The 26,358-nt window shown below is 43.9% G+C and overlaps 2 protein-coding genes across 4 annotated transcripts in view; both read right to left on the bottom strand.

Moving 5' to 3' along the window:
- The window catches only part of GRN (granulin precursor), a 32,283-nt gene extending 25,907 nt beyond the window's left edge, over window positions 1-6,376 (bottom strand). For both annotated transcript variants that reach the window (XM_078377788.1, XM_020797990.3), the window contains exon 1: window positions 6,237-6,376. The gene's annotated coding sequence lies outside the window, so the exon portion shown is untranslated. The remainder of the gene's footprint in view (window positions 1-6,236) is intronic.
- Window positions 6,377-10,386: 4,010 nt separating this feature from the next.
- FAM171A2 (family with sequence similarity 171 member A2) overlaps window positions 10,387-26,358 on the bottom strand; it is a 45,629-nt gene continuing 29,657 nt past the window's right edge. The window contains exons 7-9 of one of the 2 annotated variants that reach the window (XM_020798007.3): window positions 25,426-25,552; window positions 18,970-20,486; window positions 10,387-13,738 (exon numbers count right to left, since the gene is read on the bottom strand). In XM_020798007.3, coding sequence (XP_020653666.3) covers window positions 13,722-13,738; window positions 18,970-20,486; window positions 25,426-25,552 — 1,661 coding nt within the window. In that variant the 3' untranslated portion in view covers window positions 10,387-13,721. Of the gene's footprint in view, window positions 13,739-16,183; window positions 20,487-25,425; window positions 25,553-26,358 lie in introns of those variants that run through there. The other variant, XM_020798006.3, reaches the window with a different exon arrangement.

Here is a 26,358-nt window from a genome sequence, read left to right on the forward strand (position 1 = left end):
ATAGTACTAGAGACGAACAGATAGATTCACACATATCATACAAATGAATCAGTTTATTGCAGTCAAAACCCAGCAAATAATAAAACTGGCAATCAGAGCAATGGTAAACTAGTATAAAGAACCCCCCCAAAAAAAACCCCTACAAAAAACTGAAATTTCTATAATTATAATGTTTAAACAGTGAACTCTATTGAGTATCTAAGATGCAGAGATACCATACTGTACTTCAAGAAGGATGCTGAGAAACTGGAACAAGTTCAAAGGAGGGCAACAAGGATGATCAGGGGGCTGGAAAGCAAGCTCTATGAGGAAAGACTGAAATAACATGTTATATTTAGCCTCGAGAAAAGAAGACTGAAGGGAGCTATGATGGCACTTTTCAAATACCTGAAAAGTTGTCATACAGAGGAGGGGCAGGATCTGTTCTCAATCATCCCAAAGTGCAGAACACGCAACAATTGGCTCAAGTTACAGGAAACCAGATTTCGGTTGAATATCAGGAAAAACTTCTTGTTAGAGCAGTATGGCAATGGAACCAGTTACCTCAAGAGGTGGTGAATGATCCAACACTAGAGGCATTGAAGATAAATTTAGACAACCACCTGGCAGACATCCTTTGGATTGTATTCCTGCACTGAGCAATGGGTTGGACTTTATGGCCTTATAAGCCCCTTCCAACTTCATGATACTATGATTAGCTTTCTAGTGATATAGTAACATAAAATACAAATGTAAGAACAGGTGATACCTTTACAGACCACTAAAAACCATCATACAATATGCGAGCTTTTGAGGATAAAATTACCCCTTCACTGGGTTTGTACCAGCACGGAGAAATTAAAGTCCAAAAGTTCATAGCAAAATGGATTTTGCCAGGAGAGTTACTCTTAGATATAAAATCCAAAGATTCTTGGAAAGATGGATTTCCCCAAGCACATCTTTCTTAGATGTCAATCAGGAGAGGTGCAGGAAGCAGTTGTTGCTGTTTCAAGATTACAGCTGAGACAGCTGTGGATTGGAAGTCACATCCCTAGTTCTTCAAACAAAGAAGAACAGGCCATGTGCACAGACACACACACCACCATCTGGCCTTTCTTTGTAACAGAAATATTTCTGTTTGGCCATCCTGGGGGTGGGGTGGGGTGGAGGTGACGGAAAAACTTGAGTCCTCCATATGGTAACTGGGCTGATAATTTAATAAACTCACTAGGTTTAGCCAAATGAGGTCAGATGAAAGTAAAAATAGTATTATCTAGTGGCTGCAGTCCTGCTCCGCTGATGTTGTGGGTCCATGTGTCTTCTTGTTGGTAAGAGGGGGCCTGATGTTCCTTGGTATCCTCATAATTCCATTGAAGTCACATTTAAAAATGCTATCAAAAATTGATTTATATCATTTCCCTACATAAAATAGCACAAAATGTGCTACACTGTAAGTGACTTGAGAATTCCAGTCTGATAGCAAATATTTTAAATAAAAAGTTTCAGACCTTCCTGGTTTCTGAGATAAGATAGGAGCGATAAGGCCATTACAAAGGTTGTGATAGAGAGGACAATGAAGCAACATGTGAGCTTCCATTTCTACTCTCCCCATAAACATAACTGCTCTTGAACAGAAGTCTTATTGTATCTGCCTTAAAATGCAGAGGGCAGAACATTTAATCTAGGCAGCATATAAACTTTAAAATGTTTGCGAATTAACCAATTTGACATGCAGTTTGACATTTAAAATATTCCTAAGTAGCTGCTACTTCCCGTGTTATTTCAACGCTGTATGTGAAGCTGGAGTGTCCTCTCCAGAGCATGAGGCCTGGGTAAAATAATATTGGGGACAGGCTGTTACCCAAGCAGCAAATCCCCCCTCTCCACGTCACTGAAATAGTTCAATGGAAAGGCAAGGGCCAATACAACTGGTTCCAGCGACATCGTAGGAGTTGCCAGAGCGTCATGAACTGCCTCCAGGACTCCGGCTTCGGATTTTGCCTCGAGCTTGACTCCTGAAGCCTTTTCCGTCAATGGATATAGCCACAAGGCAGTGGAGGTTTGAAATTGGAGTTTTCCTTCTCCTAGATGGGCTGCTTTCCAAGGCTAATGAGCCCCATGTACCTGCATATTCCTACATAGTCTCAGTACTGTAATTAGAATAGTAGCAGACCAGCCTGACATGTTTTTAAAACTCAGTATATTTAATTTAATGTGCAATATCTGCTTTAGCATGTGCAGGTGCAGCATCAACTAAGAACCCCAAAAGGTGCAATGTTGCTACAGATGTCCTTTATAACTTCAACTGAAATTTAATGGTTGCCTTCAAAGGGGCAAAGCCCATAGGACAAAATACCAATTTTCTTTCAAAGTTCACTTACAGTATCATATAGTGATAAACTAATGGGGCTGCAAGTGATTCAGGGTTTCTACAGTCAACATTTAGGAGTTGCAGCCCAAGAACAGCCGAGTTATGGAAATGGACAGAGTTCACAGACCTGGTAAGGTCTGACCTAAGTATAATGCACAAGTCATATTACCTCCCTCAGCCTAGACTAGTAGTTTCCAACCTTGGGTAACCCAGATGTTTTTGGGCTGCAACTCCCAAAAAACTCCAGCACTTCTAGTAGTGAAGGCTTCTGAGAGTTGCAAACCATGAACACCTAGGTTACCCAAGGATGGGAATCACTATTTATTAGATTTCTATCCCACCCTTTTAGACAAAGTCTACTCCGGGCAGGTTCCATCAAACATTATAAACTAAAACAATTAAAAACAATAGTAATTAGTAGTAATCTAGACATTATACTTCTCTGGGTGCAGCCTAGAATGGCATTAGGTTTTCCTGATGTCACATAACACTGTTAAGACGCCAAGATCTTTCTCACATATACAGTAGGACTTCGGTATCCATGGGGGATCGCTTCAAATTCCCCCACAGATGCAGAAAAACCTGGAAGTATTGAATGTTATACATTGCATGCCCTCTGGCCCGCTCTAGTGGCTTGTTCTGGTAAATACATACTACGAATATGTAAAATACATACAGTACAGTATTTCAGGAGGGGTTTACAGTATTTAGTATTTTCAGGCAGTGGATCGGTGACTCAGCAGATATTGGACAGGGGAGTCCTGCTGTATTCACTTATCTTGCAGTCAATTCATCTCTCAACCATTAAATATTCTAAATCCCAAATGTACTTCATGATGCAAATTATGTTGCAACTGTCAGGTGGAAAGTCATATGACAGCAGATAGCAGAAAATGAAGAAAGAATAAACAGAAGTAACACTAGGAAGAAAAGCAAGGGAAGTCGAGGCCCGTCACAAGCTGATGAACTGCTGTACTGACTGATCTCTTTGCAGTACCTTAGGCTCAGCAGTTTCAATCAGAACAATTGTCGGGAGTTGACTGACAGGCTTCCCAAATCAGAGGCACCGTACACTATCCATGAAATCGTAGGCAATAAAATAATTGACATTTCTGAAAAACAACAGTTCAAGGCTGGAAAGAAACAAGAGTGGACAAACAATGCTTCGCTTCCTTACACGAGCAGGAGTACCTGAAAAGATTTTCACTCAGGCAAGAACAAACACAAGGCAAAAATAGAATGTCAGCAAGTTTCCTCTGGAGTAGAGAATGCCAGTTAAAACTCCTGGAAGTGGGCCTTGTTTGCTCTTTTGATCCTGGAAGTGGGCCTTGTTTGCTCTTTTGATCCCACTCCTTCCTTTCTTGTGCTCTTCTGTCCCCAGGTCCTTTCTGGGGCAGAGGATGCTTTTATCATAACACCGGATAAACAGCACCTGAGCTTGCTGCAGGCTCTTGGGTCATCTCCACAGAGGGCCCATTTACAAAAGAGTTACAGCACAGAACGACTGCTGTAGACAAACATAGCAGAAGGGTGGGAAACCACTTCAGTCCTGGGGCTGGATTGCTTCCGCCTTCCTCCAGAAGTTATTTGGTGGGTCAGGTGACATCAGGGGATGGAGGAGGTGATACAAAAAATTAAGAGGATGAAGGAAGAAACAGAAAAGTTAAAAATGTGGTCAGATACGGCCTCTTTTCTCATCCATTTCCTTCCTTCTCCCTTAATGTTTTTGGACCATTTAGTTCCTGGGAACTTGAAAGGTTGGCAAGTTTTTGCAGCATTGCAGCTGGCCCTAATAAGATAAGGCTTAATTATGGGTCATGTTCTTGTACTGTACAGTATTATGTGGAACATCATCTATCTCCCTCTCTTTCCACCTCCCTGGATGAGTTAACACAAGTGTGATCAGCCAGCCACTGCATAAATATTTCGGAATGTGCTAGTAACAGTGAGTTAAGCACCCCTGGAATGACACAAGCAAGCTAATTCTTAACTTTCCACACTCTGCTCTTCTGCATGGTTTCTAAGGAACTCCAGGAGATCATGAGTTTTCCTTGTGACACGGCACAGACTTGTAGAACACACTGCTTCCCCAACTGAAGTATGCACCAAGACATTTAGGGATATGTGGGGGGGGGAGAACAAGGATAAGAAGAGGTACCTCCCCAGCATCCCTGGGACTGTCATCTTCTCAACAGATTGCATGAAACATCTGGAGAACAATCATGGACCTTCTCTGGGTATGTCACATTAGGGTTGAAAAATAAAGCAAGGCAGCTAGAGGGTAGGAGGGGCCAGCTGCAGTTAAGTTTCACTTTCTATGGCACTCTCCTCTGTAGCGAGGAAACAAAACTCAGCTAGGCTGCACAGCTGAACTTTTTCCTTTTCATGCATCTGGTTTCTGAGATAATGCGTCATTTCTTTTCACTTTGAGGGAAAAAAATAGGTGTTTTGCTAGTTTGCAAAATTGAACACCAGGTGCGTCTGCTCCCTAAACCAAATGCTGGAGTGGCTCTCGGAGGCTAGGAAAATACATTGCATAGGAAATGTTTATTTTTAAAAACATCCATGCTTCCTAAATCCCAAAGACTCCAGGGTGGCTTCTTTTCCGAGTGCGAAAAGGATTGTTGGCTTAGCTTTAAAAAACAAACAAACATGAAGTGTCTTCCTATCTAACTCACCACCTTGGGACCTCTCTAGAAAAGAGAAGGCTTTGCCCCTTTAAAAGTCTGCTTTCCCCTCCCATCTTTTTTTTCTCATGGATCTTTTGAGTTCTGAATGTAAACATGTATGTACTGTCTGTTCACCTTATTATTTCATTGCTTTTTAATCCTATTACTGGACTATTTATTTACAATTACAACGTATGAATTTGAAATAACATCAACCATATTAATTAAAAAGACATTGCTTATATGAGGAGTACAATTTATGGAAATTGGCTGCCAAGGGGTATGCAACTGGAACAAGGTTGGCAACTGCTGTAGAATGGGAGAGTGAGGGGCTCTCTGTGCAAAACAGCCTGCAAGTGAGAAAATGCACATGACTTGAAATTCATGCAGGGGCTAGTTAACACAGGATACCCTACAATGCAAAGTCCTCTAGAAACAATTATGGCAACCATCCAGAAGTTCGTTAAGTACACATACATGTGCACAAAGAATAAACAAGAAATAAAACAAACGTTCAGCAATAACCCTGATTCAGAGCCCCACCCCACCCACTTTGACAGAGGAAAGAAAAAGAGAAGCAGAGATATTTTGTTCCACCCTACGGAGAAAACAAAGGCGCATGGGAGTTTGGCAGTTTGGGTGCGACACAGAACTCTTCGACAGCCAGGCAGGCAAGGCAAGCTGTACAGAGCACCACAGCTGCAGTGTTTGTTACTTTCAAACAGGCACTGTACACAAAATAATGCTTTTTAGACAGAATCATAATTAAACAGCAGAATGCAGGCTATCTCGGACGGACCACTGGTACCCGAGGCTATTATCAGAGAGAGCAAGCAAGCAACACTCCTGGAACGATTGCGCCACATCTTTTACGGGAATTAAATGCATGTGCCCAGGCTACGTCTGGCTCAAATTCCACCCTACAAGGGATGGCCAAGGGACAGAAGGGCTACCACTTGCCCCATGGTCCCCACAAACTGCGGAGAGCGAAGCAGCTGCACACCGATGAGGGTGGCAACACGGAGCCCTGATGCGGGCTCAAAGAGCAATCCCCTCTTCCTCCCACGCTGCCTCCAACAGCGGACAGGCAGAAAACAAGGGGGCAGAGGCGGCGGCCGCCGCCACCGCCCTCTCAGGGCACCTTCCCCCCCCCCAGCCCGCATCTCGCATCCCAAAGCCTCTGAGCACCCGCATGCCCGTCGGAGCGCAGAACTCACCCCCTGCACCCGCTTGCAGCCCAGCACAGAATCCCGCGAGCCGGTTCCTTCTTGCCCGCTCGGCCACACCCCCTCTCGGTCCTGCTGCTCTTCCTACTCAAGCGTCATTGGCGGATTTTCCCCCACGGGGCGTGGCAGAGGAGGAGAAAAAAAAGGTATTATTTGGCCCCGATTGGTTGGTTTGCAGAGCGAGTTCACTGCCCCCCCAAATTTCCTAAGTCATATGATCGAATTAGTCCATATCCCGAAGCCTCGGTTCAAGAGCCTTTACGATCACGTGACAAGGTGGGACGCAGGGGCTTACTGGGTTGCCGGCTCAGGCCCGGAACTTCTTGTTCTTTTGCCAAGGCTCAGCCCCGGAAGTGGCAACAAATAAGTGTGCCTTTGAAGTTACCTTCTCTCTTCGCCTGTTTTTGATGGCGGGCTTTTCCTTGGGGAATGCAGAACCATTAAAAAGAAGAGCAATACGGTATTTCTGTTCGGATCAGTTGCAAACTCACAAAGCTCACAATATGCAGTATAATTCTTCGTGACAAAGATATTGTCCACCTGTGAATTTTATTTTATTCTATGAATCAAAATCTGGGTTTTAATTGTTTCTATAAAGGGAGGTGTCTTTGACCACGTAAATGGGTAAACGAAGATTTACATGTGTAAGTGGGAGAGATTGAAGTCTACATCAGATCTTATGGCTACAGTTCTCAGATTGTGAACTACAGTATTTGTCTTTTCTCTTCCCCCACTTCCCCAACTTTTGAGCAGGTGAAGAAAAGCCTTGCCTTTACCATTGACATTCTAAGTCCACGCCACCTCTCAAATGCCTAAGATTAAGTTCGTTACCAAAGGCATAGTGCATATTTGCATTATATACCTGTCCTTTCTCCTTTCCCCCCTGTTGAAGACAACAGTAGGCACCGAGGTCTTGCCCGGGAAAAGTAGGAGAGAGCAACAACGAGCAAATTATGCTTAATGAAGAGTTTATTTACCAGTAAAATGAACAAACCAAGAAAGTGCACTTGCAGAGCAAAAGTTCCCATCAGTTTGAGAACAAACCCTTTTTATATATTTTCATAATAGTATAACATTTACCCAATAGCAAAGAGACACCTATAATTCAAAATGCACCTATCAGAAAGCAGTACTGTATTCAGATAACAGTTGTCTAGCTCAGTGGTTCTTAAAGTGGGCAATAATGCCCCCCAGGGGGTGATTTCATTTTTCAGGGGGGCGGTGGAAAAGAAGGGGAGCGGTAGGGGGGCGCTGGAGTGAGCCAAGCCTGTGAAGTCGGCTGCAACCGTGGTGCTGGCAATGGATCCGATGCCACCGCTGCCACCAGACGATCCAGCTCTTTCTGCCTGTCACGTCTCACCTCTCTCCCTTAGGGGAGCACCGAGTGTGGATCAGGTGGAAGGAAAGGGTCTCTCAGGTCCCCATCCTCGTCTGGTGAAGCATTGCCTTGCACCCGGGTGGGGAGGGAGAGACAGGCCCCGTTTGTCTATCCTACCTTCCTGCCCGTTGCAAGCGAAGCACAGAGAGAAACGGGTTGGATTGGGGTGGTGCATCAGGATTTCTAGGGACAGGGCTGGCTCGGGTCATCCTGGGTGGGTGGGAATTCAGCAGCTTTTCCAGCTTTTCTTGTTGTCCTGTTGTGGCTGGCTGGCTGTCAAAGGGGAAGAAAGTTGACCTGGCTGACTTTAAATGGCTTTGAGGGCCGTCGGACTTGAGATCTTCCACTGTCTTCCATGTACACGGGTGTGATGTGCCTCTATGTGTAAATCCTCTGGGAGAGAAAGCTCTCAAATTGAACTGAGAGCGCTGACGGCAAAACCCATGGGGCTGTCATAGAGAGACTTAAGCAAATGCACAGTGAAAAGTAAGCCGCTCCTCTTTCTCCCTGAACCCTGAGGATCCGTTCAGTGAAGGCAAAAAGGGCAGCGTGTCAGTGGCTTGAGTATAACAGTTTGCTTCAAGAAGGGGGTGGCAGGGGTGCTTCACAAGGTTTAGACTACAACTCCCACAATACCCTGCCCTTGGCCCACCTTCCTGCCTATTGCAACGGAAGCATGGAAAGAAACTGGTCAGTTTGGGGTGGCGCACCATCTCTCATTGAGCTATCCAGCAATTCAGTTGTTTATTGTTCTGTTGGGTACTTGGAAAGTTGTTTTTAAGGTAATTCGTTATGGATGTTGTTGTAACCCTCCCCCCTGAAGTAATTTGTGTGAGTAAATGTTGCAAAGAGTGTTAGTTACTCATTACTTTCTACTATAAACCCTTAGGACTGTGAAGTGATTGGCATAAACCTTGAAAATTATTCTCAAAATCTTCTGAAAAGATAATGTGAAAATGTTACATTAAACAAGTTTCGTGTGTAGAAGGTTGCTTTGGTCAACAGACTTTTACATTATTCTAACAATACTCCTTGAATTAAAAAAAATTTAAACTGCTACAAGGCAATATACAACCCTAATTTGCTTCTCTATTTCCTTAATACAAAGTCTACTATCTACAGAATTTCTCTCTAACTTTGCTCTGCCTTTTCAAAAAAAATTATTTTGAGACCCAAGTGGGTTGCTATCTTGAATTTAGAGTTCAGACAGCAGCAAAATCAATACTCCTTTCCTTTCAAACAAATACTCTATTATTCTAAGATTCTCTGATTCTTAAGATTCTGTTAGGACTTGTAACTGAAGTTACAATTGCTGGCATATTATTGCCAGCAAAGGCAATAATATGCCAGCTGACATATTATTGGTCAGTATGAAAACTAAGTCTTTTGGTGAAACTAGAATAGGCCATTAATACATAGTCCTGGCTATATTTTCATCAGGATGTGGCCAGAAGCCATGGAGACATATTGTTTTTAATTGCCACCCTTTAGGCACATTTAAGTGTCAGAGGTAGTTTGTGGAAGATGGTGAAGCTTTTATCAAGCTGCATTTTTCAAGCTTTGGAATACACAGGCTTGTGTCCAGGAAGGATCAGCTTGCTGGTGGAAGGAGAAATTAGGCTGCTTCCCTACCCCAATATTCTTTCTTCTGCGCTGCCCTCATTCTCCATTGCCACCACACCAAGCTCAGTTACCCAACTCACACTTAACAGCAGATCTGAAGTGGTCTGCAAGAGGGAGGGGCATCACTGAAAACTATCTCCTTCCCTCTTCTGAAAGGGGACAGTGCCTTCTATCAATGGAGTGACTTCCACTGGATAAAAACCTCAGCACCCTTTTTTCATTTTCATGTGTTGTTTTGTGTTTTGCCCATGGGTGATTGATTGATTAGGCATCCTTCAGTCTCAAGAGACTATGGTAACATGCTCTGTATGGAGGACTTGGAACAGCGTCTAGTGTGGCTGAGGCCAATCCGAGAGTGACCATCCCTTCCACACTGAAGACAAATACAATCTGTCCCCTGTCCGGCTCCCTGATTTTGCTGGTTTCGGGACTGCCTCTTTGCCTTGGCCTGCTGGACAAGGGTCTCTTCAAATTGGAAGAGGCCGTGATGCAACGTCTGCCTCCAGGCTGAAGGCTCAGAGGCCAGGGTTTCCCATCTGTTGAGGTCCATTCCTAAGGCCTTCAGATCCCACTTGCAGATATCCTTGTATCGCAGCTGGGGTCTCCCTCTGGGGCGATTTTGCTGTATTAATTCTCTGTCAAAGGGATCTGATGTTGAGCCATCAAAAACTATGGTGCCCTTCATTCCCTCACGAAAGGACCTGATGATGTTAAGGAGTTGAGGTGGACATCCAATCTTGGGAAGTATTTTAAAAAGGCCATCCCTGCTAACCAAATCAAAGGCCTTTGTGAGATCTATGAAGGCCACAAAGAGTTGCTGTTGTTGTTCCCTACATTTCTCCTGCAACTGTCTGAGGGAGAATACTATGTCAGTGGTGGATCTATTAGCTCAAAATCCACACTGTGATTCTGGATAGACTGTCTGCAAGGACCTGGAGTCTCTTCAGCACAAGATGGGCAAGCAGCTTCTCTACAACGCTGAGAGATACCATGGTAGTTATTGCAGTCGCCCCTGTCTCCTTTGTTCTTATATAGTATGACGATGTTTGCTTCATTTTTGAATTCTTGTTGTGCTCTGTAAAACATTTTGTGTCTCTTTGTATTGTACTTTTTAAACGTGCACTCCAGTTCAATATTATATTTTTGGTTTCTTGGTTTTATGGTTTCTATTTTTTGTTGTGCTCGTCGTGTAAACTTTTTGTGTAGTTATATATTTTTTGTTGCTCTGATTTTAGTTGCTTTCCTTCTGTAAAATTTTTCTTTGTGTCTTTTTAACCCTTTTTATACTGTGCATGAATATATATTTTCCTCGAATCTTAATTAAATTTCCAAGTTTTCATCTTGAAATTTTTAGTCCCTGCATTGTGGTTTTTTTATGCCCTTTCTATATTTTTTTGCATTTTAAAATTCACTTGTAACTAAATCATTAAATGTTACTGTTTTTCTCAGACATTTCATTTTCTTGCAATTGAATTCTATTTTCAGGGGTCATTGAATTTAAGTGTAGTAAATAAATAAATAAATAAATAAATAAATAAATAAATAAATAAATAAATAAATATCTCCACGGGGAGGGGGGCAATGATAACTTCCTCAGTGGCTCAAGGGGGCGTTTCTTTCAAAAAGGTTAAGAACCACTGATCTAAAGCATTCTTCAAGGCTGCATGTTCCCAACAATGGACATAACATCACACTCTGTCGATCTATTTTACTGCTCTGTAAAGATCTCAGTATGCTATGTTGCAAATCAGGAAACCTTTCTTTTGCTTTCCCTGCAAGGAGGCAAATTCCCTTTATTTTCCTGTCTTGCCAACTTCACAATTCACCATTTTAAGTCAACCAGTGACCGACCATGTGTGCAGGCCACTAGATGGTGCATGGGTTTCCTGCTTAACTCTAATTCAGTAAGCGAGCTAGGCTGTGTTTTTCTCTAGGATCTAGAGAAGCCTTTTATTATGGAATTGGCTGGCCTCATTCACAGAATTCTGCAAGGACAGCAGACGTGGTCTTCCATTTGGAAACTGTTCTCTGGCTTCCCAACACTTTCTCCATCATCATTACTTTTCATGAAAGTACCGTATTTCTTGCAGGGAGACACAACACAATAGCTGCACAATGCCTTTTTGCCTGGTATCAGTATAACAATGTTAGAGACCCTTGGCCTTTTACATGTGTTGGACTTAAAACTGCCAGAAGCCCCAACCAGCACAGACAGTGTTTGTGGGCATTGTAGCCCAAAATACCTGATGAATCAAAGCCCCCCATCCCTGTTAGCAACTGGCCCTCTGGAATCACTTTTAGTTCTTAAGTTCAGGGCTAGAGTACATATCCATTAAGTCCAATTGTACAACTGTTTATGTTTGTTGTTGTTGTTATCATCATCATCATCATCAACAACATTAGTTACCTTTGCATTCAACCTCTCCTCCAGTGCATTCAAGGCAGTGCACATAGATCCTCTTTTCCCATTTCAATCTCTCAACAATGCTGTGCGGTAAGTCAGAATGTGAATGTTTTCATGGTTGAGTGGGAATTTGAACACCAGTCTCTGCTGAGTCCTAGTCCAACACAATAACCAGTACACCACACTGGCTGTCTACGATCAGCAGGCAACATCTCTAGGACTACCAACTGCTTAGAAATTATGCATGAGAAACAGGGACTTGCCACAGTCTACCATTATGCCATATTAATGCTGTAATGCAACATAGCAGTAGTTTTGTATTGCAGAACTAGGACTTATTTGAATTCCCCCCCCCTAGACACAGACATACACACACACACATACAAGTATTTTGCAGTGAAGGTAAGCTGGGAAAGACAGATCATCTCTCTCTTTGAAGATGGCTTTTGGTCCTCAAGATCATGTGGAGATGCCATCTTGCTGGTGCCCCATGCCTCGTCCTGAAGTATGCTTTGCACTCATTCAGAGCAGGGTGTTCCATGCTGCTCTCTGCATGGGTCTTCTCTTTAACATTCAGTGTGGTCCAACAATGTTAGACTTTAGCTGCATGTTGAAAATATATTTGTGTAAGCCTTCTCAATGTAGTCCGAGTTATCATCTGTTCCATTGACAATGTAAATCCTGTGTTCTAATTTTGTGCAATGTATATATTGCATGCTTTTATTAGTTTGTGAAGTGGGTGGATCTCTGTGGTTTATATTCATGAATAAATAAAATCTTAAATAATCTTTCTGGACCCTTCCCAGCCAAAAGAAGAGCATACAATCTCAATCAAATGCCTTACATTCCATTTATGTTAAACCTTAGATTCTGACATACTTTTTAAGATGCCACTGACATCAGTTATAATAATGTGACCGGTGCCTAATTCGTGCCAATTCACCACAGTGGGTTAGGCAATTTATATATATATAATTGCCTAACCATTTGCTAAGCATGTGAAGTTAACTGGCACAGGTATGAACCATTGCTAAGCATGTGAAGTTAACAGGCACAGATATGCTAGTGCTGGGAATTCAACCCCCCCCCCCCGATGGGCAGACAGCTTGGGAGAAGATTGTTGTTCCTTTGTCCTTCCCTGTACCCCACTCTCTAGACTCAATAAAATCACGTTTTAACAGTTCTACTAGTTTCAAATTCATGGAGACCCTATCCGAGGAGGCTTCACCCACTGCCTAAATGCTTGGTTGGGCTGTTGAGCTCACAGTATCTGATGCCCAAATCTCACCACTGGCTAAACTGGCCGGGGCTGCTGAAAACTGTAATTCAAGACCAGGTCAGCCACATATTCCCATATATGTACGACAGAGCTTGAACTGAATGTCTACGAGCCCTACCAATCTTAAGATTGTAATCAAACACAGACCCCACGCTTTGAATGTCAGCTGCTTAGTCCTCATTCACATCAGCATGCTTAGTCTTCACCAGGCTGTCTTCCCCCATATTTCAGAGTCCGTATGTACAGTATGTGTGCGTGAAAGTAGATACATACACATTTCAATGAACTTTTCCAGGCCCTGAAGTTCATTAATAATATCCTCATTTCTCAGTGGTTCTATCTCTTAGTACTGTACACTTAACACCTGTGTTTGGGATTAAATCGATTTCTGGATTATGGGTCATGGTTTCCCTCTAGTACTCAAGGCGGACACCCACCACAGTGTGTATCCCAGTAACTGTTTTAAATTTAGTATGCATTTGAATTAGGGACCTGCCATCAAAAGATATGGCTGCTTGTTTTATTTTGAGGCAACAGGCAAAATCAGTTATCATAACCTCCGCAAGCCACATCCGCAAATGCACATAGGCCTACAATTCAGCTTTGCTTCTGGGTACTCCTAACGTGCACAAAGATCCTCTACCTTTTGACCACTTAGGAAACAAAAACCTCTTTTACTTCCCTGATAGATATTGCACAAATTTTCAGCAAGTTATGAATTATCCTTTCTGCTTTCCTCACATCCCGTTCCACTGTGGCAGAATGTTAGAAGTCATCACAGCTGCTCAGCCATCAGCTTAGAAGGGAGCCTAGAGAAAGCAGATAGCCCAGTTTTACCTTTTTTTGCTTCGTAAAACAGTACCATCACCAAAACCATACTCGTCAGTTTACAAAGTTCTTCAGCTCTCACACAGGTCAAAGTGGTTAAACTTCCAGCACCATGTCCAGTAGTGTGGACAATAACTTACATAAATCTAATTAATGCTACTTAAAAGCAACTTATATAAACCCATATAGAGTTTATGGAAGCAGCATCAGTCAAAATTCAATCCCACATGCACCTGTGGGAGTCACAAGGGATCCTCACAACTCTAGCAGTGCTGTGGGGCACTTTTCTAAGAGTTCAAAGTTGCGCAGGAAGAGCATGCAGGTGAGTTGACTGTTCTACCTCCTGTTGGTCTAAGGGCAGCCAGTCCTTTATAATTCAGCCTGGGGGGTTCCCACCAAATTATGGGAATGGTAGTCCTTAAATTCCCAAAATCCCACCCCTAGCAATGGCTCTACTTTCACTGACACTAGCTACAGAATACTGGCCCATTTTTCTTTAGCAAGCCACTTACATGCTATGGTGTTGCCAGGGATGTTGGCAAGTCTTCAGACTCGAGTCCCAAGTCCAAGTCTTCAGGCCTAAGTCTCAAGCTTTGAGTCCAAGTCATTTGCCCCCCCACCCCTCTTCCTGAAGCTTGGGACTCTGACTGAAAGACTCAGACTGCACATGCACTGCCCAGCTGATAGGCTAGCCCAGCTGATAGGCTAGCATATGAGCAGAGACAACAGGTTGACTTCCCTTCCTAGAACCAGCCCCTGCCTCTGTACCGGCCTCTCAGCTGGCTGTGTGGGCAGAGGCAGCAGGTCCAGCTCCCAGAATGGAAGCCAGGCCTGCTGCCTTTGAGGATGGCGGTGGCAGCAGGTAGGGAGGCCCATCTCTTAGGGACTCAAAATGCAACTTGAAAAAATGGTTCCAAGTTGCAAGTGTATTCCAAGTCTGTCCCCCAAACCCCCAAGTCAAATCCAAATCAAATCACTGGTACAACTTGACAGTGAGCTGCACCTCATGAATCCTCATCCCTGGGTAAGGAGCTGTGCCATAAAAATGGTAGAGGAAAAGCTCTGCAAGCCTTCAAAAAACCAAAAACTCATGTTATTTCTTCTACCAGACTGCTCTTGGATTGGCTTGAATCTGCTCCACAACCGTGCTTAGAAGAGAGATGCTGTTTTTATAAAGGAAACAACCGCTGCACAAGACCTTGATAAATTCAGAGTTTATATATTAATACCATTCTAAAGAACACGTAGGAGATTTAACCAACAGTAGCCAATAAGTCTCCTGATTTGCCAAGTTTACCCAATCCTTTTTTTTCATATATAATATTTAAAAACTCAAAACATTTGTTTGACAGAGAGTTTGAGGTCACTGGAGATAGCAAAGGCATTCCACACAGTGAAAGATGCATCAGTGTCAATGTCAAAGAACTCATCCTCTTAACCACACACGCCTTCCCCCCCCCCGTGCAAGGTTTTATTTCAGCTATAAAAAAGTAGTAAAAAACAGTGTTGTGCACTGGTTGGGGAAGGAAGAAGAGGTATCTAGTCCTGGGGTCTTGATTGTTTGCGGCAGCTGCCTTTTCCTAAAACTTACATAAAACTACAGAGCCATTTTCATAGAGGCCTGCTTTCCCACAGAGGAACATTCATCTAGATGTAACAGTGGCTCCTAACCTTGGGTAACCCAAGTGTTCTTAGACTGCAACTCCCAGAAATGCCAGGCAGCACAGCTGTGGTGAAGGCTTCTGGGAATTGCAGTCCAAAAATGCCTGGGTTACCCAAGGTTGGGGAACACTGGTTCTTAACCTTGGGTTACTCAGGAGTTTTGGACTGCAACTCCCAGAAGCCTTCACAACCAGCTGTCCTGACTGGGGTTCCTGGGAGTTGCAGTTCAAAAGCATCCGAGTAACAAAGGTTAAGAACCACTGATCTAGAAGATACCTCACATTTTGGCAATGGTAGCTTAAAAACAATCTAGAATACAGATTTGCTGGTACAGATCAGAGATCAAATGCACGCTAATCACTGCCTAAACATGGGCTAGGGCATGGAAAAAACAATGTCACTGTTCCCTTTAAAACTATGTGTGCCAACTTGAAATAGCTCTTTAACCAGCCCAGGGGCTAAACCTTTCTTTTAAAAAAAGCTTGTTGTGGCTGAATGAACTCTTATTATACACTATAAAACATCCTATGATCTAGTTGGAAACAGTACTGCTTCCTCCTCCTGATCTAACTGGTCACACACAAGTGTGAAATGCTTCATTTGTCCAACATTAGATGGGTAATTGACAGCTTGCTCAAGAGAATGATCAGTCATCCCAGGTAATTCCCTATATAGTTGGAAAACACTTAGAGCTGATTTACAGGAGATAATTCTTTTTCACACAGAAGTGATTAGATGAACAGGCCAAGAAAGAGACACACAGATTACAAACAAACCACACACAGGATTTTTGCAGTTTTTGATACAGACTTCCATACAGGAAATTTCATTTGCGTGCCACTTGATGGTAGCTGGTCTCTTCCTATAGTGTTCTGATCTTATCATCAGTTACATCAAGTAACAGGAATTTCCACAGGTAATGGCTATATGTAATGCCACTGAGTGGCAAGGGAAGAGACAGTGAAGAAATGCTGCAAAAACATAAAAAAAGATTCAAGAACATGATGCAAAACAAGGTGAAAGTAGAAATTATCCAGGAGAGAGAATTAAATAAAACTTAGTCCAGGGCAACAAATAAACTGAAAAATCTGGCTGAAGTAGGAGAAGGGCTTAGTTTGAGCTAGGGCTCAGCCCCAGAGGCTATTTTAATTGCTAAGGCTCAGCCATGAAACAGGTGAACAACACATTGCTTCTGAACATATGTGAAGTGCCCCTCCCCTCACTCAGCATGGAATGACAACAGTTTGTCTCCCATTACCCTCCCATTCCCAAATGTGTAGGAGCCCTGGGTGTCTGGCTTCGAAGTCTGAGCATACAAGCCCTGGGAGGGAGTTGCCCTTCAAAAATGCCAGTTTATAGCCCCTGCTACAGTGACTGGATAACCAACAGGCCTTGGCTTAATGTAATGCAGCTGGGAAATGCCCAGAGAGTAGGAGTGGTAAAATGTGTGGAAAAACAGAAATGGACAGAGGGAAAGGGGGCAGAAAGTTCAAGATGGATGGAACAGTTGGAAAAGGAAGTTAATGTTCTCTGTAAGCAATCAACTCAGACCAAGAATGATCTTTCCCTCTCCTAGAAGTGCTGCTCACTAAAGAAAATGTTCCCCATCTGTCATGTAAAGCTTAATGTAATGTAAGGTTTTATTTACGAATTTTCAAGTGATATAGATGACATTCCTTATCCACTCAAGCTATTTCTCAACTAACTCTCTGCTGCCCTCTAGTATTACAAAAGTCCTTTGCCAAAAAAAGGGGGGGAAGGGGAGCCAGAGAAATGTAAAAAGGCCCTTCAATTGACTTTAATGTTTGCAAATTACAATGCCTCTCCCCAGTTAGTCCCTTCCTGTTCTGCCGACAAATGCCATATTTGTTCAGCCGGCAAATATAGCTGAATATATCTCCAGTGAGCTGTGTAACCTCCACAAGGGCCTTGTTTTCCAGGGCTCAAGAGGCATGTGACAGATTCCCCTTCTCCAATGTATAAAGTAGGATCAGAACCTGAAAATGTTACTTTTCTGGGCTATAAGCTCCTGGACTATAGCTCTTAGAGCTGTAAGTCTATAAATGTCATGTCGTCAAGCTCTGAGTAGGATACCTTTGCTTCCCCATCCCTCAGTCATGTTAAGACACCTTCAGATCCCCACATTTGGTCCCACTGCTCTCCACCTGGGGCACCAGACGTCACCACTGTCATGCTCTGGGGTGTGTTTATGTGTGTGGGGTGCTCGATATATATCTGTTGGTGGTCTAACCAGTTGGCAGCTGGGCTTACAAGGAGAGGATACAACGCTGGCCGACTTTTCCTTCAATACCACTCCTTTCACCCTCCAGCCCCCCTCCTGGCCTCCTAGCATACAGTACTGGAGAGACAAGGGATTAGAGAGGAAGGAAGATCTGAGCAGCTTTGAGCAGATGGTACATCTGCACCCCTTTACAGGCAATCCAAGGTTTCATTCACAGCTGCCTGGATGGGTGGAGAAGGAGGGGTAGATGTTGGGGCTGGAAGGCACTTGGAGGAGACGAAGGAATATCGCAGGCACAAGGAAAAAAAGGGAGGGGCACAGAGAAGACTCCACTGGGGAGTTCATTTGGCAGCGAGGTCAGACACAACTGACACACCTACCCATACATACACACCATGGCTCAGACTCCCACCCACCCCGACATACACGCATGCACACACTTATGTACAACTAGCCACACCTGTACCCCCACTCCCCAACCCTCCCTCCCCCTTCCTTGGCTGGGCTCTATACTATAACCTAGGCTGCTGGGGGCACTGAGGCACGACAGGCAAAGACGGGCATCAGCCTAGAGCCCTGGGGTACTTGCCTCTCCCTCCCAAACCAGAGCCCCTGGCTTGGAAAATCCACAGGACTGATTTTTTTAAGCATCTGTTCAAAGCCCACAAGGGCAAAGGGGATGAAGAGTCCCAGTGTCGCCTTCTGTTTCACCACAACTCCCAACATGTCCGGGCAAGGGCCCAGCACTAGTTCCGGCTGTGCCAAGCTGGGTGGGATGCAAGGAATTCTAGGAACAAGACTGAAACCAGGCAGGACAAGGCATGTCCTCCTCCTGTGGACTGAGACACAATCACAGAGCGGTGGAAATTCCTTTCCTGCCATCACAGCCTCCACCATTCCTGTATACCCCACACTGCCTGGCTCACAGTGGTCGGTGGGAAAGGACAGAGGCCAAACTTTCCTAGGCAACTGACGTGGCATATCTTACAACATGCCTGGGGAAAGGCAAGTGTCTGGAGTGATTTCAGGGCATGTTGGAAAAAGGAGGGAGCACAGCCTGGTTGCACTCTTGTGTCTTGCTCTGTCTATTTAATCTCAGCTAGCGGGCGTCCAGGGTTTCTGTTCTGCCAAGCACTTGAATCAATGGAGAGGAAGCTGCACCATATTCAGTTGAGAATACTGATCTCCGTGGTTCTGGTGACCTCTGCTCTCCCTTCATGCCCCCTGCCCTACTGTGCTATGAAGACAGACCCCCGTGGTCTCTTGTCAGCTACTTCACATTGAAAACCATGAGGGGACGCTCCTCACGTTTTTGCCAGGGACTCTTCTTGTCCCCCTGTTCATCTGTCCCTTCAGAGGGCTCATTGCTGTCATCCTCCGGGCTGGTCATGGAGTCACGACGCAGTTCACTATTGCTGTTACTGCTGCGAGAGCTATTGCCACGGCTGCGCCCACGCCGGGGAATAGTAGCCGCTCGGTGGTCGGTGTTCTCATCCAACAGAGGTGTCAAGGAGTTGTCTTCGGGAGAGCAAATGGCAGTGCGGCTCTCACTGCTACTTTGCTCTGTATCGGCATCAGCAAACACAAGCTTGGAGTAAGTGGGACCCATAGAAGGGGCTAGGCGTTCCTCCTTCAGGCGCTTGGGTGGCTTGGCTTCATTGACATCCACACCTGAGTCCAGGCTGGCATCATTGCTCCGGCTGCGCTCATTGCCTTGGAGGTCTATATAAGAATGGCGGACTTGGGAGGAACGCCCATCCAGGGACACAAACCAGGCACGTGGGTGGGGCTTCACACCCAGCTCCAGCAGCTTCTTCTCTGTCAATGCTTGCAGCTCCCCATTCAGCTGGGCCATAGTGGATTCATTCAACAACACAGGGATTGTAACTGAGCCACTGACTGACTGAGTGTGAGGACCCCAACCTTTTCCCTCACCATCTTCCACTTGATGTTGCTGGAGCTGAAACTGCTGTTGGAGGAGCTGCTGCTGCTGCCGCTGCTGCTGTTCCTGGGGCCCAAACTGGTGAGGGAGACCCATACCTCCTGAGTCCATATCTGGTTGGTTCTCAGAGCTTCCCGTAGGCTGCTCAGAGGGTGCCAGGCGCATATAGTGGGCTGGAATGACGAGTGTTGGCATGACATTTCGGTACATGCTATCCTTCATGTGGTCAATGGAACCGCAGAAGATCAGCTGCCCAGGTTGACTCAGGGAGGTAGGACGGGCAAGATGATCGACTGACTGTGACATCATGAACTCAGGAGCTTTGGGATCTCCTTTGTGACCCACGTAGTGATCGAAGGGAGGAGGGAGAGGCGGTGGGGAAGGGGGTTCCTGCAGGTACACCTTGCCATCATTGCGCACCTGCTTGCGTTGTGCCTCACTGTTCTTCTCTTCCACTCTTTGATGTGAATAGCTCCGCTTGTAGTCCTCCAGAAGAGGAGGCTCAAGAGTGCCAGGGACATCCATGGAGCGAGCTGCCTTGAGGGAGTAGCCCTCTACTGTTCGTGGGTAGTCATCCTTGGGACCCCCTCGCTGGCTTAACGTATCTGCTACAGAGGCCTTTGTGGTATGACGCCCTTTCTGGTTTGACATCTGCTTGAAAAACTCCTCCCGGGAACTCTCAAACTCCCGGGATGAAGAGAAGGCTGACTTGAGGATGGGCGTGTGGACATCTGTGTCCCCATTGGATGAGGCCGTCTCCATGTGGCTCGTACAGATAAGGTTGATCTGGGACATAGATGTGGCCTGGTCTTTCTTGGAAGCATCCAGTGCTCCAGAGAGTTGAAGCTTTCGATGTTGCTGACGTGGTTTGAGACATAGCCTCCTAGAAATAAAGAAAGTTAAGAAAATACATAAGACTAGTTTTTCCTCCAAAATACAGTATATACGATAGGAGGAAGAGATTAAGTTTAGTGACATTGTACATAACCTCCATGCAGAGAAGCACCTAGGTTCAATCTCTAGCTGAAGTTTTTCTGCCAAAAGCCTTGATAAACAGCTGCCAATCAGAGTAGGCAATGCCCACCTAGGTAAATTGTCTGACTCAATATATGGTAGCCATATATATTTAAATCATATTGCATTGACATACACTATAAAAATAGCACTGGGAAATGTCAAGACAATCTAATTTTTTTATTTTCAGACATTTAATTCATTGTTTGACCTCTTGACTGATTTGCTGAGTCATTAAATTTTAAAATATCACCTGCAATTCCTGAAAAGCCTATAATGAGTTAACACAGTAAAAAAAGCATATCATTAACCAATTACAAATATATTGCTGAGAAATTCAATGAATTAGGGAAGAAATGACTTTTTAATGGATTTATTGTCAAGATCTACACACAATAGAATATATACTGGGTTTTTTTCCGTGTATAAAACAACACTTTTTCCTAAAATAATTGAAGGAAAAATTGAGGGTCGTTTTATACTTGGAAGTAAGGGGGTAGGGATCAAAGTGCTTTGATCCCTGTTTCCCCCTCCATGTTTTGCAAAAACAATGCAAGGGGAAAGCGATTTCCGCGTTCTCCCTACATTTTCGTTGCAAAAAAGCAGCTTTCTGACTCCAGGTTTTGCAAGGAAAATGCAGGGGAAAGCAATTCCTACTTTCTCCCTACATTTTCATTGCAAATTGCTTCCCCCCTGCATTTTTCTTGCAAAACCTGGAGGCAGAAAGCTGCTTTTTTGCAATGAAAATGTAGGGAGAAAGCAGGAGCTTTCTCCCCTCCACTTTCTTGCAAAGAAAGAAATTTTGATTTAGAAAAGTGGGGGGCATTTTATACATGGGGGCATCTTATATACGAAAAGATACGGGAGTCATGCGAAAAAGAAAATACACTCTTTTTGAAGTCTGTGGTTTTATGTATCAGGACATAATAAAATCATCTGGGCCATAGCAGGTCTGAAAATTAGGAACATCCAACCTCAGGGGAACAACACATGATGTATTATACAGCATCATGGTTCATTTTACAAAAATAAAGCCAAAATGGAGAAGCCATGTGTAAAAAAGTAAATACACCCTTCCTGCTTCCATAGGAATTGAGAGGCTAAGTAGCAGCCAGGTGCTGCTAACCAAATGCCCTTAAGTAACTGATTATCAGCAAGTGTGGCCACCTCTATAAAAAGCAAAGTTTTAGCAGTTTGCTGGTCTGGAGAATTCAGGTGTGTGTTAACACAATGCCAAGGTGGAAACACATCAGCAATGATCATGGAGAAGCAATTGTTGCTGCCCATCAATCTGGGAAGGGTTATAAGGCTATTTCCAAACTATTCAAAGTCCACCATTCTACAGTAAGAAAGATTATTCACAAGTGGAAAATATTCAAGACAGTTGCCAATCTTCCCAGGAGTGGACTTCCAAGCAAATCCACCCCAAGGTCAGACCATGCAATGCTCAGAGAAAAAAACCAAGAATTACATCTCAGACACTACAGGCCTCGGTTAGCACATTAAATGTTAAAGTTAATGACAGTACAATTAGAAAAAGATTGAACAAGCATGGTTTATTTGGAAGGGTTGCCATGTTCTTCTTAGAGGGAAGAGGTTCATCTTCCCTCTAAGAAGAACATGGCAGCACAGCTTAGGTTTGCAAAGTACCATCTGGACAAACCACAAGACTTCTGGAACAATGTTGTTTGGTCAGATGAGAAAACCAAACACAACATATCAGCACAAACACCTCATACCAACCGTGAAGCACGGTGGTGGAGGGATGATGATTTGAGCTTGTTTTGTAGCCACAGGACCTGGGCACCCTGCAGTCAGTCGACCATGAACTCCTCTGTATATTCTAGAGTCAAATGTGAGGCTAACAGCTAGAGCTTGGCCAAAATTGGGTCATGCAACAGGATAATGATCCCAAGGACACCAGCAAATCTACAACAAAATGGTTGAAAAAGAAAAGAATCAAGGTGTTGCAATGGCCCAATCACTGTACCTCAATTTGATTGAAATGCTGTGGCAGGACCTTAAGAGAGCTGTGCATAAACAAATGCCTGTAAACCTCAATGAACTGTAGCAACATTGTGAAGAAGAGTGGACCAAAACTCCTCCATCATGATGTGAGGGACTGATAAAGTCATACAGAAAATGATTACTTCAAGTTATTGTTGCTTAAGGTGATTCACCAAGTTATTGAATCATAAGGTGTACTTAGTTTTTCACACCTGGCTTCTCCATTTTGGCTTTATTTCTGTTAAATAAATCATGAAACAGTGTAATATGTCTTGTGTTGTTTTTCATCTGAAGTTGCATTTACCTAATTTGCAGACCTGCTAAGGACCAGATGAATTTTATTGTGTCCTAATACATAAAACCACAGAATTCAAAGAGGGTGTACTTTCTTTTTCACATGACCATATGCTAAATGATGGGTAACTGGCAGCCCAGGGATCAATAGCATACTGCCAGTTCCAGAAACAATATAAAACCCATGTTGAGGGACAGTCTGGTAACCATAAGTGAAATTTCTCAGTGGTTTAGGTTTAAAGCAATACCTTGTCCATGTCTGGGATTTGACAAAATAATGTTAACAGGAAAAGTGATTGCGCTATGATTTAATAGGAGGCAAACAGCTGGTGACCTTGTTTGCTTGTTTTGAATGGGAGAGGTCTCTGGAACCTGGAAAGAAGATTCATCTTCCCCACCCGATGGGGAGGGGACTAAATGGAGAACACTAAAGTCAACGGCCATGCAAGAAACAGTAGAGGTGTATTTTCCATACAAGACAGAAAGAGGCAAAGAGATGGCTAAAGGCTGAAAATATATTGGAGTGCTTGGAACCAGATATGGGACACAGACACAAGGCGCACACAATTTTCATTCATTGTGTCCAGCCCTCTGTGAGTAACAACAGGGAACTGTGCAGAGTTCTCCTTTCTATACACCTGCTCCACCTTCAGAGATCTCCATCTGCCTCTGTCCCTCCAGGGCAGCCATCTCATACCAGGAACACTCCAGAGATTTTTCTCATCATCATATTTCACAATGTGTCATCAGGAAGCAAGGATTAGGGGATATGTAGTCCAATGCATGTGAAACTCTTCAGGTTAGAGAAGGGTGTTTCAGGGTGTCAGGAATATGGGGCAACACAGAGTTAATGGCCATTTTAGTTCTACCCATCAACCATACTTTTTCAGAAACAAAGTTTTTATTTCCAGGTCCAGGCCAATATTGCTCATGTTCCCAGAAAGGGTTCTTCAACATGGGACTTTACTTGCTTATACAAATCACTTAGGATTCATCTGCTTTCTGAGCTACATTTGTCTCTCTACATCCAGATCACACAGACCAATAAGGGAGAGCAGTGTGACTAAGTGAAGGATCCTACCTTCAGGCAGGTGTGGGAAGTAGGAGTGCAAGAGTTCCTAATAATGTCTCTTGGGGTCGGGGGCAACAATGAAGAGTCAGATGATTATTTGGCCTGTTCAGCCTCTGCAGTTTTTGTCAAGTAATAGAATGAGACCATCACTTGTCAAAGGCTGCTACAACACCTACGTTTACTCCAGCACTAGCTCCTGTTAAAGGATTTCAAGCCTGTACAATGGTTGGAGGATTGGACTGGATTTGGAAGATCCAGGTGCAAATCCTCATTCAGCCTTGCAACTCACTTGGATGACCCTGGGTCTCTCACATTCTTTAACTCTGACCTACCTCACAGGGCTATTTGACAATAAAGGAGGAGATGAAAGCTATGTATCCTGCCTTGAACGATGTACAAGAGAAAATAGAGACATTCAGAAACAATTGATCTATCAATCGATCAATCAATCACAATAGTATGGAAATCAGCCCCACTCCAGGACACAAGCAAGCTGGGCACTGAAGTACAGTATCTGGCAGTCATGTGTAGCACTGGATTGCTAAAACAAAACATACTGGACTTGAATCTCCTTGGAAACCAACACTTCTGACCTGGATTGCTCTTCTTGTCTTTACTGCTCATTAAATGGGTAGATAGTTGACTAGGCTGGTTGTGGGAAAGGTATTTTTACATACCCAAAGGCACCATCTGTTTGTCATACAGAGCCATCCACCAGGGGCAGAACAGAAGGTGTGGAGTGAAGGACCTAGGCCTTGGGAAAGGGGAAGGGGAAAGGAATTGGTCCATGACTAATTGACCACAAAGGCTGCCAGACATCTCACAACAGCTAGTGTAAAAGTGCTTGCAACAGCTGTCAAATTCCAAAGGCTATTCCTGAAATCCTCAGCTCAGCTGCCTTTCCTCATGCCCAGACCCAACCCAAAATGACTGAAAAATACTCAGCATTCTGGCAAAGTGTGATTCTTCTATTTCCATAAATAATGTAATGAAGGAAATGCCCATTATTCTTGTTTTCCTAATGGGGAACAGAGGCTAAAACTGAGTTTGTGACAGAAGGTGGACTTGAATTCAAGTCTTCCAAATCTCAGACTAAAACTTTAACCATTCCAGTGAGAAATGTCCACATAAATCATCCCAAAATGCAGACAGAATAAATCTAGAACCAAAAACTACTTTCCACAGATTGTAGGAATAAGCTAAGCAGAACACTTTTAGGGGAAAAAACATGCAATGGAAACAGGGTTTACAGCAGGAGTGGGCAACATGTCGTTCTCTCCATGTTGTGGAATTGCAGCTTCCACTGCCCTTGTCTTCAGAGACAATGAATAGAAATTATGGGAGCTGAAAAGTTCCATATTCCCCACCCCTAGTTTAGAGAGAGGATTAGAGTGGAAAATGGGAAGGGATAGCAAGATAAACTACTGGCACTCACCTGCAGTAGTAGATAAGTAGGCAGAGCAGAATAAGTACCAGCAATGCCAGGGCACCCAGGATGGTGAGCAGGAAGATGGTATGATATGTGGCAATGTCTCTTATACCTGCCGTTGCACTCATCAACCCTGAAAAGAACACAGCTCTTAGGACCGGACAGTTCTGTGTACTGCCTTCCATCCCCTTTTCTCCCCAGCTTGGAATCTGATTGAGTGACTCATTGATACTGTCCTTTAATAAAACTTTCAGGGTGGTTTACAATAAACTACAGGAAAAAACACATTTAGCTAAAATAAGTGTAAAATAGGTAAGAAGCAGAATAATAAACTGAAGCAGTAAAAATAGGGGGCGGGGAGAGAAAGGCCATAAAATTTTAAAAGGGTTACAAGATAAAAAGGTCTTGTCCTGGCACGAAATTGGCCACAAAATCTGTCACCTGTAAGAAGGTTCTCCCTGCTCCTGATACCTACATGATGACATATACTGACATTTTAAGGTATCAGAAAGTCTACATGTAGTTTTTAAAAATCAGCACTTCGAACTGAGGGCCAAAATGGATGAAGAGCCCATGCAACTTCTGCAACAGAAGCTTGCCATGTCATCAGTGCCTAGTCCCAGTTAATTACCTAACAGTTGCATTTTGAACTATAGTCTCTGAACATCCTTCAAAGGTAGCCCCACACAGGTACTTTTTATATCCAAATATTCGTTTTCCCCACCCTGATTGAAACTGGGATGATGGCTACAGCGTCTCAGGACAGAAGAGGCATTCTGTGCATTGCCCACCATCACCAGTCTCTTCAGGGAATCTGAAGAGGTACCATTGCATTTTCCCCATGTTCTAGGTATGAGTCCTTGCACAGCAAATAAGTTTTGAGATTGACAGCCCTCGCCCAATACCAAGCCAGCCAGTCTGAGGTTTACTTAGAACAAA

This window comes from Pogona vitticeps, chromosome 6, assembly GCF_051106095.1.
Source record: "Pogona vitticeps strain Pit_001003342236 chromosome 6, PviZW2.1, whole genome shotgun sequence".
Taxonomy (NCBI): domain Eukaryota; kingdom Metazoa; phylum Chordata; class Lepidosauria; order Squamata; family Agamidae; genus Pogona; species Pogona vitticeps.